The sequence below is a fragment of the Taurulus bubalis genome (assembly GCF_910589615.1).
Source record: "Taurulus bubalis genome assembly, chromosome: 14".
Classification (NCBI taxonomy): Eukaryota; Metazoa; Chordata; class Actinopteri; order Perciformes; family Cottidae; genus Taurulus; species Taurulus bubalis.
Window position 1 is genome coordinate 20062351 of NC_136602.1, and position 17771 is coordinate 20080121.

The 17771-nt window shown below is 41.4% G+C and overlaps 1 protein-coding gene across 1 annotated transcript; it reads left to right on the forward strand.

Moving 5' to 3' along the window:
• Positions 1–6278, forward strand: LOC306746775 (poly(rC)-binding protein 3; the record flags this gene model as incomplete). The annotated part of the gene is made up of 12 exons (XM_079229746.1): positions 1–78; positions 252–275; positions 395–427; positions 543–659; positions 878–1009; positions 1467–1595; positions 2033–2122; positions 2781–2822; positions 3240–3315; positions 4285–4337; positions 5456–5625; positions 5936–6278. 12 exons carry the CDS (start codon positions 1–3, stop codon positions 6276–6278), a joined length of 1287 nt encoding a protein of 428 aa, XP_079085872.1.
• Positions 6279–17771: the final 11493 nt, after the last annotated feature.

The following is a 17771-nucleotide window of genomic DNA, read 5'->3' on the forward strand; positions in this document are numbered from 1 at the left end:
ATGTCTGACAAGGAAGAAATGGCGTCCGAAGGGAGTCTGAATGTAACGCTGACGCTGAGGCTGCTGATGCATGGAAAGGTAATAGACAGATGTGGAAATAGTTCAAATAATTGAGTGTATTCATGTCGTCATATCCTAATAACATGCCATTGTTGTTAAAATAATCACATCCTGCTCGAAATGTATAAAGCTGTTTAGAGAAAATCTTGAGTGTTGCCACTTGTTCAGCGTTTTTGTCTTTTCATTCACAGGAAGTTGGCAGCATAATCGGGAAGGTAGATATTTTTTTTTACAATCCATCAGCGTCACACTGATTCCTTACTGATTGCCTTGTTTTCTTCTCTTTATCAAACTAATCAAGTCTACTGATTTGTATTCTCCTACATGACACAAGAAAGGAGAAACAGTCAAGAAAATGAGGGAGGAGGTGAGTACTCACTGACAGCCCATAATGTGAAAACACGTATAATTTAATGTGTTCTGGCAGACCAATTACAACAAATTGAAGCAATAATAATAAATGGGGATTATGTGTTTTCCAGAGCGGTGCTCGTATCAACATATCGGAGGGATCGTCTCCCGAGAGGATCGTCACCATCACGGGACCGACAGAGGGCATCTTCAAAGCTTTCTCCATGATTGCTCAGAAGTTCGAGGAGGTACAGCCAAGCAAACAAACTCTGCTGCAACCTTTCCCTTTTCTCGCACTATCTTCTTTCTGGTTAACGCAAGAATTTCAGAAGGATTTTTTAAAGATTTTTGTCTGGACAGTGAATGCACATTTTCCTTGGCAAAAGAATAAAAAAAGACACTTGTCAAATAAAACTGACGTTCTCACAGTCGGTCGCTGAACATATATTTTTGAATCCCCCCTTAGGATATCACCGCAGCGATGACAAACAGCACTGTGACAAGCAAGCCACCTGTGACACTTCGCCTGGTTTTCCCAGGGAGCCAGTGTGGCTCGCTGATTGGCAAAGGAGGCTCGAAGATTAAAGAGATCAGAGAGGTAAGGCAGGAGTCCTTTTTATTTTCTCTTTTCTATCATGAAGTTGTTTCTCAGCAGCCAAAAAGTTCCAGAAAGCTTCCTCTCGGCTGCTTCGACACCTCAAGTATCAAGCACTCCAGTCAAACTTGTTTGTTCCATCTCGCTTGTTTTTCTCTGCCTTAAAATGTGTGTATTTTTATTTACTTTCTTCTTCGTCTGCTGCTCATGAAAATCCCTCTGATTATGCCTGTAAAGCTCGGCGGAGGATGAATACTCGTTCTGAATGGACAATATTTGTGTGCCGCCTCTTCAAATATTGGAGCACACATTGCTATTTGGCTTGCAGCTGCTCCCTGCATGTCAAAATGGGTTCGGGGTAATTTGCGAGTGCTTGAAACAGCATTTCAATTTGGGTGATGGTGTGCTCTTTTCAGCAATAAATAGCCTTTGTTTCTTCTGTTGTCCGGCGACTGTCAAGACCACAGGCGCTCAGGTTCAGGTGGCAGGAGACATGCTGCCGGACTCCACAGAGAGAGCTGTCACAATTTCCGGCACTCCACAGGCCATCACTCAGTGTGTACGACACATCTGCTCCGTCATGCTGGAGGTAAGCACTGTCAGAGAGCAGATGATCCTCACGTTCAGCAGCTCTATTCAGGCGCCCGATGTCACATTCGGGGAAAAAGTATAGAACCCCCCCCCCACCCCCCCCCCCCCCCCCCCCCCCACCCCCCTCCCCCGCAAGGCTAAAAGCTTTGTGTTCAGGTCGGAGTTACTGATCAGCCTCACGAGAAGAGATTAGTGTTCAATATATTGTTCCTTTTTTTAGATCATTATTTGTTCACTCCACATTTTCTGTTCTATCCACAGTCGTATCATAAGTTGTTTTGGTCCAAGGTCTCATGTAACTTTCTCAACTGATGAAAGGGGATACAAATATTCAGCAGGCAATTTAAAAAAAGGGATACAAAACTCGCCAGTGGCAGTAAGCGCTCTCCCCTCACTGGCTGTGTATACATTCTGGTTGCATTTCTGTGTCTCTAGTCTCCACCAAAAGGAGCGACTATTCCCTACCGACCCAAGGCCATTCCTGTTGGAGCACATGCAATATTGGCACCGCAACACTCTGCACAAGTAAGTAGCAAGGTGGGAGTTATTTAACTGGGGTTTTAAACCGCTCGGTTAAAAGCAGAACAATTGAATTGGCTCCTTATTTTGTGGGAGCTCAGAGTCACGCTGATCATTAAACACATCTTACCACTAGAGGGACACATCTGTGTAATTATACAGCAGGAAGCTCTTCATATTGTAACGCTCTAGGCGGTAGGATGAGGGTAATGATCACATTAGAAAGTATTCAGGCAAGCTGTAATGTGTCAGAAATATGAACGACAGTCATTTACATAAAATGATTCCCCTGCGGCGTGACACCTGAATGATGCCGTGACTAAAGCTCGTGCTTTCCCCGAGCTGGCCGGTTGCTGTCCTGATTTTGGCACACTGTGCTCTGACCTATCAGACATCTGTTTATGTTATTGGATTTCTGGCCATCATGGTCAAAGAGGGAGGGGTGGGGGGGTGAACAGCAAATGACATTTAGATGAAATTCCATCAAATCCATACACATTAGAGCTATGGAAAAGTGGAAGAGAATGGATTTTCAGAAATGCACTCACTGCACCGAGTGTCACACGTTACACTCTGTGACAAATTCTCATTTCAAGTGTCATGTTTCGAACACGTCTGCACCTCCCCAGTCATACAACCGCAACTCCTCTCTTGCTCCTCTCAGGCCTTCGCCATTCCAGGGCAGTATGCTTACACGCACCAAGATGTAAGTATACCCATTTGAGTTGCTGACCTCCGCCCCCGTTGACCTTGCCCCTGCCCACTCCTTCCAAGCCACCACTCCGCCCTCTGTAAACCCTACTCTGCAAAAGATGAAATTCAATAACCCTGATCTGTTGACATTACTAACGCTAACACGTTGTTGTTGTTGTAGCAGCATGCATTGATTGAAATGAAAGTGAAGATCTCAAGAGTTCTTGATCAGTGATAGCTTCGTAGCCAGAGATGCGACTGTACGTTCTGATGACTGCCATGAGAAGCCGACATGCTCTCTGAAGGGAATGGATCTCTTCACTATCTGTGATGTTTGTGAACTTCAGATTGGCTCTGTATTGCAGATGTCAGCTCCTCTGATAATAATCCAGTTTGATTGGTTAGCTCTAACTTCCTTCCTACCCTGCAGTTGACCAAGCTTCACCAGTTGGCTATGCAGCATATCCCCCTCCCTTCCCTTGGGCAGAGCAACCCTACCTTCCCTGGTACGTACCCACGGCTCCCCGGGGAAGTCCATCTATCCCTCTGTCTTCACTCCTCTTTGAATCACATCATCAAGGCCCCGTCACTTCCGAGAGGAACAAGAATGTCTCCGTTACTCCGAGTTTACAGACTCTCTCACATGTTTATTTTTTGGTTTGTAGAAGGTGGCTTTACAGAGACGTGCACTTCCCTGAAATGATCCGTTAGGTTTTGCATTGGCGTGTGCATCTATTTGTAGGAGAAAATGAGATGAAAAGAACAGAATAGTGAGCAGGACAGTGACGTTTTAAGGTTAAGCCACCAAACTAGTTTATTATAAACAATCTTGAAAGTTAGTCACTGAAATATTTACAGTGTGTGACGGATTGAAGCAGACAGACTGAAATACAAAAGTAAAACAGCAGCGTTCTCAGACAGGGGAATGTGAAAAATGTCAGAAATATTTACAGTTTAGTAAATATTTAACCATTTCTCACGATTCCTCATATCCTCCCAAAATTTCAGCTCCATTTGCCCGGTTTCCCTCTCCGAAAATACAAATCCTAATCTCTCGACCCCCATCCTCCACCTTTGCAACATTTCTCCCCCAAATCTAACACTGTCTTCTTGGCCAGTCCATCCCTAACCTCAGCCCCCCCCACCCCACGTACTCATATACTCTGCCACAACTAAACTGAGGACAAAACATTACAACACTGTGATTATGTACGCCAGACTGGTGTGTTAGAGCTCATGAGGAACTCATATTTTTTATGAAAACGCTTATCTTATTGTAGCAATGCTAAATATGTGCATATAATGTGTATTTAAATACAGTATATGTCGGTCAGGAAAGATTTTCTTGCCATATGCCATTGTCATGTTCCTATTTGAGCAGTGTACCACTGATTAAGTAGGTAAACTTGTCATGCAATGAATGTGGAAGCCATTAGTGCCAAACTGTTGTTCACATTTCTTGTCCTACTTTGCAGGATTGGATATATCTGCCCCCACAAGTTCACAAGAGCTGGCAATACCTAATGATGTAAGTGCCACATTGTTTGTGTTCTCCCAGCACAAAAACTCACACAGATAATCCTCATGCTGCTTAGTTTATTATTGCTTTCTAGGAGGGCAGCTATAGTGACAGTGTAGTCAGGACCACCTATGTTCAAGACCAGGGCAAGACCAAGACTGTTGGGGGTTGAGACCAAGTCAAGACCAAGACCAGACCAGTACGAGTCCCACGCCAAATGACATACTTATGATGAAATGTGGAACATGCAAAACTTGAGTCCTTGCCCATATGAATCTGAAAGATCCACTTTCCCATAAAAAAACCCAACAGAAAACCACAACCTCTTCATTCACCTCTTTTGTTGCTTTGTATTTGTGTGTGTAAGTGTAGGTGTACCACGAGAAATGTCTCGATCAAATACGATGCAGAGGTGAATGTTATGTGTGGGAATGTTCCTTAGTTTTCTTGGAGCAAACACATTGAGATGTTAAGAAATAATTCATATAGCAAGTTAGCTGAGCAAAATGTAGATGGGAAACAGCTGATAACTAACATGTTACAGCTAATATGTTTGTTTAATCTGTGCAAAACAAATGTAAAAAGAAAAAGAAGGTTGTGGTTTTAGGAGGAGTACATAACTCCTCCTAAAACCACAACTCCTACCCATAGGAGCCATGACATAACATGCTAATAAATAAGCTTTAGGGGTACGGCCGGACATAGCGAGGCTAGCTGTTCCCCCTGTTTCCAGTCTTTGTGCTAAGCTAAGCTAACCGGCTGCTGGTGGTAGCTTTGTATTTACCGTACAGACCTGAAAGGGGTGTCAATATTAAACAAAGTGGAAAAAATGTTATGTCATAATGTTAATGTAGCGAGTGTAATAGTGACAGTACTGTTAGCTAAAGTTTCATGTAATCACACAATTACAGTATGGAGCGTCAGTAAAATGGATATAATTGGTTTCCTGCTGTCACATTAACACAGCTGGAAATGTGGCTTTCGTCCGTAGGAAGCAACTGGGAGTCCGCGGCGCTGCTATCACCACGCCAGTTGCTTCCACATGCTGTTCTGAAATCTAGTTCCTGAAAAGATTGAAAACATGACCTATTCAGCCATTTACATGTCTCCACTCTCTCCCCCTCTAGTTTATTGGCTGCATAATAGGAAGACAAGGCAGCAAGATCAATGAGATTCGGCAGGTCTCTGGAGCTCACATCAAAATTGCCAGTGCCACTGATGGCTCAGCCATGCGCCAAGTCACGATCACGGGCTCGCCGGCCAGCATCAGCGTCGCCCAGTACCTCATCAACGCCAGGTAAGACATTACGCAGGACGCCCATGTCCAGCCGGGCATCACATCGCGGCTTGATGATAAAACAGCCAAATACCAGAGTTATTGTTCTCAGAGTGAGGCCGGATTTGTTCCATCTCACTGCTCCGTTCTCTGTTGACTCTGCTTTTTAACACGTTCCTTCTTTGATACTTATGTTTTCTCCTCTCTCTCACCTCCCTTCTCCTTTGTCTCACCCATTCTCCCCCTTTTCATTTTCCACTGTCTCCTCTTAACCCCTTCACCATCTCAACTCCTCAACCCCCCCCCCCTCTTCAAATGTCACCACCTGCAGCTTAGAGATGGCTAAATACACCATGCAGGCCGCTTCCTCTGCGAACCCAGTTGACCTCAACATGAGCTTCTCTCACTCCGTTCCCTCCACCGCTGCTACCTCTATGGCCGTCCTAGCGGCCTCCACCCAAGCCCCCACCATTAACGTCCACTCTCCCTCCACCTTACAAACCATGCAAAGCCCACATTACGCCGTCCCCGTTTCCAGCCTGCTTGGCATGAAAACTCTCCCTCTCCTCGTCCACCCAGCAGCCGCTTCCGGCCTAACTCATGGTTTATGCCCTTACACCGCAAAAATGTCCAGCATGAAAAAGTCTGATCGGCAGAAGTTCTCTCCCTATTGATGTCTGCTTTTTAAGTCCCGTCAGTCCAGCTGACTGGTAAGACATTTGTTAAATGATCAAATCAAAAATAAAATTGAGCATATATAGGCTGGCAATGCTTACACCACTGTGTGTGAGTTTTTCAAATGTATCACTTGTCTTCCATAAATTGGGAGAGTATTAGAAACAGACGGTAAGCATGGTAGTATCAAAACATGTCCTCATTAATTACAACAGGCAGCAGAGGTGCATATTAACTCAATCTTATCTTACTGACATGCATAACAATTAATGTGGGGAACTCAGGCTTATATTAGTATCCTAAGAAAAGGTATTTTTTTCCGAAATGGATTCATGTCGCAGAGCTTTATACTTACTTACTTCAGGAGAGGTATTTTCAAATGCAAAAGATGCAAATATTGACTTAGTTTTCTATCTCTGTAACTAGTTTACAATATTTTTGTCTGTTTGTTAGATAATGCAACCAAGCATCATAGGACGTGATGCTTTGTTGGCAGCAGGCTGTTGAAATGTGTGTCTTGTACAGTAGAAGTCAGTGTGTTAAGTATTTTCCAACGAGGATTGTCAACTTAACCTTTCCTTCACTATAGGCTCTCTTCAGTGCTAACAGGCATGGGTGTTCTGTAGTAGCTTTGCGCTGTTGCAGTTCTGATGGGATTATCCTAAAGCCACATTGGATTCTAGTGGATTTCACTCTACGCAGTAATCCTGTAGAGCTGGACTGGCCGAACTAACTCATTTATTGTATTTGTACGCCAGCTTCTCTCCTGTTTATTTTCCAAACTAAACGACTGGAACCCTTCGACTTTCGGCATCTGAAAATGGACGTTGAGCAATTATTGTGATAACTGTCTTATTCATGTGTTTCTGGTGTGGGTCCGCCCCCAAACAATGCAGAGCTGTAATATTTGAAATGACTTTGGAATAAATGTGACTTTTTATGAATACAGATTGGTTGTTTTGTTCTATATGTGTAGGGTGAAGAAAACCTTTTGCATTTGTGTTGATTACTCTGACTCCTAATACAAACACTTACTATGATTTATGCATTGTTTACTTTTTAGTGGCTTTGAACTTTAATTGTATATAAATCAGGGCAACACATTTCTACTCGACTGGAATTACATTTAATAACTCAGAGAGCATTTGGTATGTTATTTTCTTTTCGTATAAATAAAATATCTACTTCATATATATGCAGTGGATAATATTAATAATAATAATATTTGAGCACCTATTGGGATATGATTTTCACATTTTATTGATGCAAACCCTTGACATATAAGCGAACCTGAAAACCAATCGACACAAATAAGGTTATATTTCCCCCGTGTTCCTGTGTGACCCGTATAAAACCAAAGACCAGACAGCCACAATAACATGACAAACAGATACTCTTCCACAAGGAGGAAATGTGCATCTACGGCCTGGGCATGTAAAACATTTAACGGGCAGTGATACTGAAATATGGAAAACAATAGAGAGCAGTAACAGCGGCCATTAGCAGTTGGCAACACATGGACATTTTGAGGTTCTTGGCAGGTGCACAGACAAAGCTGCCTGAGCAACTTTCATGGTATTATGGATGCAGTTTGTTGATGGCAGAGGGCTCCGGCCCAAACAAACTTTTTGACCTGCATTTTCCTGAAAAACAGAAGCAAACTTGGACTGACCTCACAGTAAATATTCAACACAAGTTGTTCTCACGGGTCCTGGGAAAGAACAACTTAACCTCCAGCTGCCCGCTCAAGCCCACTGCTAATGGGTAGGTAGGTCTGTCCCTCTGTGAATCGGACCCTCCACCCCTCTTTTAAAGGAACTACAAGGAGGTAGGTACCTCCTGGAACACCTCTGTTCTGCCCGATTCGTGGACTACGGGTACAGATGCCATGTGAGGCCACTTCCACAGGAGGGCTGGGAATGCTGAAGTGGGGATAATCAATAGTTAATGGGGGCAGAAAATGTAATGACAGTGAAGGATGACATTTGAACCTGAGGGAAGGTGTAGCAGCAGAGAACAGTGCTGCATGTATGCTGATGGGTGCCCAGGGCAGTTGTGGGTTCACAGCCAGCTTCTAATGCTATATTAATGATTTCCTTTTTTCAACCTGACACAGGCAGGAGTGAAAGGCACGCTTTTTTTGTGTGGAGCTTGCTGCAATCACGCTGTTTTGAAAAAGCAATTTAGAGGAAAATAAGTAAATAAATATGTTTTTTTTTAAGTTGCTTGAAAATGTGTGGCAAATTGGAAGGCAGAGCTGACACTCAATCCCTGAAGGAAAATCCCTGCAGTACTCTGAGAACATTCCTATGGACAGACGAGCATGTATGTGGTGTTTAATTGTATTTGTTTTTACTTGGTATATGGTATTCCCTCACCAGTTTTTCATTGTACTACGATAGTATACTACTGTATGTGCTACTTTCTATATAATCTAGAGTAATTATATGTTTTAGTGATTGTTATTGTTAAACTTTTGGTTTATTGTTTTTGAATAAATGATCGTGGATAGTTTTGAAGACCTGGAGCTCTCTTCTTATATTTGATTCTTATCGTATCTATGCTTGTTTCTTTGCTCGCAGTGAAGTTCTGAATAAGATGTGCACCTCAATATTTGCATGTCCTCAGTACTTTCGTTTGTGAATTTTAACAGTTAACCTTCAACCAGTGGTGGAAGCAGTAGGCCTAAATGACACAATTTAAAATATACCCCACATTACAATGCATTCATAATGTTACCGTCATCTGCAAAATGTAGCTAAAGTAAAATAGCCACGACAGGTATGCAGGTAAACATCTCTGTCAGAATTTTTATTTACATCATAATGTTGGATTATTTATACTGAATCACTGCATAATATTATTTCCTCAAATTTATATCTATTTATCTCAACAACTGTTGGATGGATTACATTATGTGTATGTGTTTTATTCAGTCAATCATTACAATACATAAGTGAAGCCACAGTGTAATATACAAAACAGAAAGACTGAAAATGTACAGGTAGAAGCGTAATGCTTATATATTCCTATACATGACATTTTGTCTTCATGATGTATTCGAATGACAAGTACTGCTTCAGAGAGCCGCTCGTGTGATTGTTTACACTTTCTGTGTCTTTATTCTGAAAAGTAACTTGTAGCTGCTGCCGTCAGATAAATGTAGTGAAGTAGGATACCATTTCCTCCTTAACCCATTACAGCAGCGGTATGAAGTAGCCGCGCAGAAAATGAGGTAATTTTAGGCTCGGCCTAAAGTAGTCTAGGCTTTTAAATTAAATTCCAGTACTTTTAGATGTAATATATTTATGTTAACTATCACATTCAAGTGTTATTCTTGGCACTGTAAAGAAGTCTTTGAAACCTTGAATCGTGCAGCCATAACAAGGATTTTGATTCTGATTGACGATCTCTGGCCTTCTGATCATTCTGTCTTATTGCTCCTCCAGGCTATTGCCTGCACCCTCGTGTAGTAGGCTAATGTTCTTTCCTCATTCTGCAACAAATTACTTAGTGACCAAACTCAGGGAAACGACTTCCTAATTCCAGATAATGAAGTAAAGTCGTTAATCACAGCAGCTCGTGAACCTCGTGAACCTCACTAATTGACTCGCCCCCGTTGAATTCCTCGCTCATTTCAAACGGCCCCATCTAGCGGCCGCTCGGCCCCGTTTATCACATTATTTCTCCCTTCTTTTTTTTGTCACCGTGAGAAATAAAGTGGCAGCGTGCAGCGGGGACGTCAGTAGCTGCCTGCGCGGCACACGCAGCGGCGGATCGCAGGAGACGGAGCGCTTCCTCTCCGCTAGTGGCGGTGAAAGTTGAGACGACCCGCGAGCTTCTTCCCGGAGGGGACGCCGTGCGTTCGAGCGCCGGAGAGCACCGCGCCATCCAGTTTAATGCTGCTGCGTTTGGACCCACGGCGCACGGACGGATAAAAAGGGACCGACTCTCCGCGGATCACAGGTGAAACGGCAGTTACTGTTTGCGTGTGTCAGCGGGGGTGGATGCGGGTTTCTTCTTTGTGCATGTGTGTTGAGTGGGATTTGATCGCTTTTTTTTCACGCATCAACTTACTTTTCCCGTGTGTTCTCTAGGAAGTGGCGCATTTCATGAAGATTTCACTCACTCAGAAAAGCAGAAAAGGCACCATGCCTGCGTGGGAAATGTAACCGCGTCTGTCACAAAAGATGTTGTATGCAAATGAGCTTGATGGGTGTTGCAGGTTGTTCGAACCTGCAGGAGAAAAAGGCTGCTGCACCTGTAGAGGCTTTACATCTCTGTAAGTGCACTGTTTTGACATTTTCATGAAAATGAGACCGAGGGTTTTCAGAGGCTGCACAAATACTGTGGCTGCTTACACACTCCGGGATGCAACATCCAGTCCACACAGCCTCCAGCAGAGGAGCCCAAACACAACACAATGTCCGTATAAATGCACAGCAAAAAAAACAGGTGGTTGAATGATAACAGCGCGTGCTTTTCTTGAGAATAGCTGCTTGCTTTTAGATGATTTTTTTTGTTCTTTATACATTATACATTATATATATATATATATATATATATATATATATATATATATATATATATATATATATATATATATATATATATATATATATATATACATTTTTAGGATTTATTCACATTTATTATTGAAATGCCACTATATCTCTGACACCGTCATCATCATCTTGTCTTGTTTGGTCTGAGTAATACATAAAAAGAACCAAGCGTGTCGCCACACGCCTCCTGATGCATCTCCTGCTTCAGTCTTCTCCTGGCAGGGCTTTGTGAATATGAGCAAATTCTCACCTTGTTCCACCGCACATAATCTTAAGATTATATGACAGTTTTGCAAGTGCTTGCCAGTTTTGCATCGCACGTTCAGGCAAACTTTCCTTTGATTTGGGTCACTCGTAAGATCTACAGTCAAGAGGATAAAATTCAATTAGGCAGCCCTGCAGCAATCTTTACTCACTGGCAGATGGCTTAATACTCTCGGATCTGGCTTCAGTGTCCCTCATTGCTCTAATTGGATTTCATCATTTCACACTGTTTATTTGTACAAAAATGAGTTTTTCAAACGTGGCATCATTAATTCAATGCTTTCTCAGCCCTGTCAGATCCGAGCCCACGAGCCACCACTGTCTAATCGTCTCACATCTCGCCACCCCGTGATCTGCTTTGTCTTAAATTGAAGTAGACCGCAAAGTAAATTGTTGCATTCCCTGTGTGCCATCGACAGCATGTTGGGATGATGGAGTTGTGTAAGTAGGAGAATCTGTAATGTGCAATAAATGAAGAGCACACAGCGGCGAGCGCATATTGTCTGTCCGAGTTAATTCCAGCCCCGAGGAGACGGTTTCCCTCTCAATGACATCCAGTCTGATTTTACAGAGGGACATCGCGGGAGTTGTATTCTCCAAGACAATGTGGATGTCACGTTTGCTCGTTTTCGGGGGCTCTTTGTCAGACTTAAACCGTGCACACTTATGTGAGCCTCCCCGCTGCTGCATCACTTTCTCTGTTGTCTTAATCTGCCACCATTAGGCTTTTTCAGGCAGATCAAATTTGCACATTTGCAAATGTTTCTTTTTAAGACTGTTCAGATTTACCGAGACCAAACGGTGATAAGAAGTAAACAAACAGACATAAATATCCAAGCTGGTGTTGTGGGAAATTCCTAGAGATGAGAGCAGAGCCTCGGCACATTTGGCCCTATTTATAGCCATATTGTGCGAGTGGAACAGCCATCAACCTCTCTGGAAGAAACCTGTCTGTCTGAGGCAGGTCAACCTTAACACGTCTCAACCGACACGCTGTGAGTTATTGAAGCCTTGCCAATTCAATCTGTATGAATAACAGTCTCTTATTAGTCAAGGTAGAGCTAAAAATTTCACTCCGAGCTCAGGTTGTTGTGTCAAGACTTATGGGCCTTATTCGCTCTGCTGGGTAATGAAAACAATAATAATTTATGAGTCATAAATCAATGCAATGGGGAGCATCATTGAACCGTGAACTAACAGCCAGGTTGAGGCTCTGCTTGCTTGATTAATCATTGTTGCTGCACCTCAGTGGTCAAACCGGCTATGTTCAAAAAACCTGAGATGTTTCAGGTACCATTATGGGCTAAAATCCCCCTCTGCCCTTACTCCCATATGCAATAATCACCTGTTTCTACCGTCAAGCATAGACACAACCTTTGCACACTGGAAAAATATGGGCCTTGTCTCTTTTAATGACCTTTATGTAGGTGGGACCTTCGGAAACTTCACTGACCTAACCACAAAATTTGGTATTTCTAATTTGGGTCTTTTCAGATATTTTCAGTTGCGCAATTTTGCCAAAACACAATTCACTTTATTCCTTGTTTTGCCTGAAAAAACTTTGTTAGAAGACATCATGTCCTCCCCAGATTCACAAAACAGTATCTCTTCAATCCATGGTCTTCTCTCATCTCAAATTCCTTCTCTTGTAGGGCTGATGAATATTTGGGAAAATGAACTAGGTGTTACACTAGATGAATTCTGGTGGAGTGATGTTTTGCTCAGAATTAATACGACTTGTATTTGTGCACGTATGCGTCTCATCCAATTCAAGGTTGTCTTCAGAATTCACTACACAAGGGCCAGGCTGAAAAAGCTGTTTCCTGAAACAGATGAACTCTGTGCTGGTGCTCTCAATCTCCAGCAGATCACACACACACTTTTCTCCTGCCCTAAACTACACTCTTTCTGGACATCCTTTTTTGATACCCTCTCTGCAGTCTTTAATATTCGTATGTCTTCATGCCCTTTGATTGCTGTATTTGGTGTGTCTCCTGTTGTGGGACGGTTTACTAGTCGTCAGGCGGATGTTATTGCATTTGCTGCTCTGATAGCCAAGCGTCAGATACTGCTACATTGGAAGAACCCAAAGCTGCCTAGCACATACTCCTGGTATGAAGAGGTAATGTCATTTTTACACCTTGAAAAAATCAAACATACTGTCAGAGGATCTCTGAAGAATTTTGATAAAACCTGGGACCCTTTCCTTTCTTATGTAAATAACCAGCACTCTGCCAACAGCTAAGCCCCCCCCCCCCCCCCCCCCCACCCCCGCCCCTCCCCTTTTCATTTGTTTACTTGTTGTTTTTGTTTTGTTCATTCTATTATTTTGTATTTGTGTTTTAATTTACTATGTAGTTTTATTTTCCTCTGTCTGCCATTTCCTTTGAATTTGTGGGTTTAAAAAAAAAAAAAAAAAAGCCGGTCAAACCCTGTTAACTACAACCACAGCTTGTATCCCTTTTTTCTGAGGTTTGATCAATAAACATATAAAAAAAAAAAAATAAAAAAAACCTGAGATGTAAACAGAACTTTGGCCTTTGACAGAGGGATTTATATCTCCAGCCCCGGTAATGACTGAACACACTCCGGCTGACAAACACAGAGGCTAATGCGGAGTTCATTCTCACCAGTGCTGGGAGCCACTGCACCATTTAAATGTCAGTTGAAAGTGGAAATATCGTCAGCGCTAAAAGTAATAGCACATAGGCTGTCAGCATTTAGATTTGCATGTTAATAGGGCAGCAGAATAACAAAATGCAACTATATTATTGTGAAATTAGCCATTTACGTGGAAGATAATTAGCATTTCCTGCTGATGCATGGTTACAATTGTGAGGTAACAACCTCTGTATATGTGATAATTGCTGTTTACTGCACGCAGAGAATCAGCTGTAGAGCTTTCTGAAGCCAGTGACGGAATATTTGAATAAAAGATAAACACATTTTTTAATGTTTGGCAGAGTTAGGTATTATTCTGATGGTATTGCTACTTCTTTGACAGCTGATGTGATTACCATTAGGCTACTTATATACTGGAACTGGATTTTGTGCCAGCATTCAGCATCTTTAAATTTGACATAGATTTAAATCGATTTTCATAAGCTGTATTCTTGTGACTGGAGTTGACAGTCCTTTCCATGCGTCACCACCTTCCCAAATCACAAATGGCTGTGCTTGTGTTTATGTTATTGGAGTTTCATAAGTTTATTCATAGGAGGTCGAACTGACCCCAAACATAAGCAATGTCACTATGTAGGATCACATACTGTACATTCATTTGTCTGTGAAGGATTTTTACTATTTGTTCATGCACAGCCTATTCAGTATTAAAAAAAGGTGCAATAATAATTTCCTTTACGTTGACACTTGCATCAAGTGTGCAAGCCACAGCTACCTCTTCAATACGTATCTACATTGTATTTCAAAAATATATTTATATGGGGAAAAACTTTATTATTAATATGTATACAGCACAGTGAACAAGGAAGTAAAGCTAATGCAAACAAAAATCTGATCTTTGCCGGGCAATGTTGTCATTTGAGATATAATATAGGGCACTATCCCTGTCTGTAGCTACATAAGCAATATGTCAAACCTGCAATTATTTTAAAATATATACTGCACATATATACACCCACACACTTGATGGAAGTGACAACGTGAGGGAATGAGCATAAATTATTGTTATTACACCAAAAAAGGATGTTTTTCAAGGTTAAATGGGCTATGCATTAACAAATAGTATATGCAAAGAAATAATTCACAGACAAATACATGTACAGTATTACCTATTATGAACAAACCTATAAAACTCCAATACCATAAATGCAAACACACCTATTTGTGATTTGGGAAGGGAGTGCAGCATGAAAAGGAAAGAATAGAGGTTATGAAAACCGACCACTAGTTTATGTATTACTCATTTCAGTATTGCTTTCTTTTATGATACTGACTCCTAACGACGTAATATTGAATCTCGTGGAAATAAAAGCAGCTTCCGTCGTTAAGTTTCCACCGGCGGTCTTCCTGCTGTGCCACCTGTCAGGCCTGAGGTTTGAACTGCTGACTCTCACATCCCGGTCTAGCTCTGACTGAGCATAGAGCTGTCTGGCTCAGTGGAGGATTAGAAAACCAGTTCATTTAAACTCTTATGCCCCTCGATCACTCAAATTGAGCACATAGTTCAATATAGTGAAGATCTATATTTTACTTCAGGTGTTTGCCAGATCACACACATCGCTTCTCCCAGCCTGTGCTTGCATCATTATTTATTAATGAACAAATCTATTAAAGAAACAACACTAGAGTACAACGTAGCACAAGAGCAAAGCAAAGTGGAGGTCTTGGTTTTATTGGAGTTATAATACTTGTTTAGCCACGGGAGGCTTTCTGCCTGCTTCTTAAAACAGTTTCGGGACAAGCCATTACAGTGCAAAACAAACTGAATAATGGATTTTAAAATTCACAAGAAGATGTTCATATACATATATATATATATATATATATATATATATATATACATATATATATATATATATATATATATATATATATATACATACATACATACATACATACATACATACATACATACATACATACATACACATATATATATATACACACACACACGAATATACTGTGTGTGTATATATTTACTTCTTTTATTCATTTTTTTTCACTCGGTAATAGCATGGACCACTTCAGTATTTGGAAGTCCCTCCAGTTGCCAAATAGATGTGGTGTATGGGAAACCACATGTGTGCTCAGCTCTGTGTGGTTTAATAAAAAAAAAAAAACTGACTATTCTTCAAAACATAGATATACAGCTAAATGTTCATGCGTTAATGTTTTCCAGACATAATTGTTCGTAGCTGAGGAGTGTTAATTGGTGAGTTGTTTTTCCACTTACGGAGCTGATTTTTTTGCTCTGAAGTGGGTGTTAAAATGTGTCAGAAGTGTGAATGAACTCATTGATGTTGGCTTACATAAACTCTGGTCCTGAATGATTGATGGCTGCAACTAGTTGTTAGTATAAGGCTTTACAGAGCATGGGGCTGTCTCAAGTCACACCTGAGCAGAGAGAGTTACTTTATCAGCTTTTGATCTTAAAAGGGACTTAACAGAACCATGGTTGCAGTTTATCACATAGTATGAGCTCATTACGCTCAAATTAATACTCATAATCTGTCTGTGTAATAGTCCGTAACACAAGCTTCTACCCGATGCTGCAGAGATGTGTAGAGACTGTATTATCTTTACATGAGTTCATAGTTGTGTTTTTGTCCCCCTTTCCAGTCAGAATGGCTTTGCGAGTATTCAAGATAGAGCAGTGAAGCAAGACAAAAAAAAAGTGAATCCTCTGCAGGCCTGTAGGGCAAAGATAAATCCATGACCTTTCACCAAGTGGCTCATATGCAACACTATAAATGTAATAAAGTTTGCGTTTGCTTGAATTTGAGGAGCGGTAAGAAAAAGTATCCGCAAAGGTATCTTGAAAATGTTTAACAGTTGGTGCTATGACGACAAATGTCTGTCTGTCTCAACCTAGCCTGTAGAATGTGGCACACGTTATGCCGTGTGGCTGAGGATTAATTAGACATTTAGAAAAGATGAGATCTGTATTAAAGATGGCATCCGAATGTTATGAATCATTTAGTTGCAGATCCAGATAATTTACATAAGGTTGTTAAGATTGAGTTTTTATGGGATTTAAAAAAAGACTAAATATCAAAAGGATACACCTATATTTGTCTCTCTGTCAACACAAAACAGAAAAAGACCCAAACTACCAATGTGCAGGTCTGCTTCTCAGTACTTTTTGATTTATCTACACTTTGTGTTGCACTCAGCCCAGAACCCATTACTTCCTGCAGAAGATGTGAATTTTTTGAAATGATCACAAATATAGTAGTCTCTCCTTTCAGGGAGGCTCTGTATATTCTTAAAGCAGCAGGGCACAGTAGTTTTAAAGCAAAGGTTACTCAAACTGAATTAAAGAGTATATTTGTTGGGGACTATATACACATTCGGTGCTAAAGTGAGAATTTACAGCAGGAGAACAGTGCATCAGCGTATGCTCAGCCAACACTAATGTAACTGGCTTGTAAGCAAGTTCCAACTTGTTAGATAGGGACATAAAATCGGCTTGGTGAGACATCGCACAAAAAAATAAATATTTCAGCAAGCTAATGGCTAGCTAGCTTGTTTGCCGAGGGCACTATTCCATGTTGTATGTCCAAAGTAGCTCTGTAAGCTACATTACATCCCTCGTAGTAGTATTTCAATAAGTTGCAACGCTTACTCATTCACACAGGGACATTTTGATACAGTTTTGCTCCATTTGTGCGAAGTGCTGAGCTGAACAACCTACCTAATCATGAACTGGCAAAGTTACACAGCCACCGGCAGCTTTTACCTACTTAGGGAGTCCTTGAGCCAACTAGACTACTGAATATAGCCAATGGCAAGTGGAACAACCCATTGTAGCCTATATGCAGAAACAGTGTGGCTAATTGATTTAGAACAACAGTGGAGCTCTATGGCACAAGAGAATAAGCAAAATCAGGCTTTGGATACACTCAGACTTACATTATTAGGAGGAACAGTTTGTTGCTGCTTTTGGTCTTTTCTCATGGTATTTGTTTACAAATATAGGGT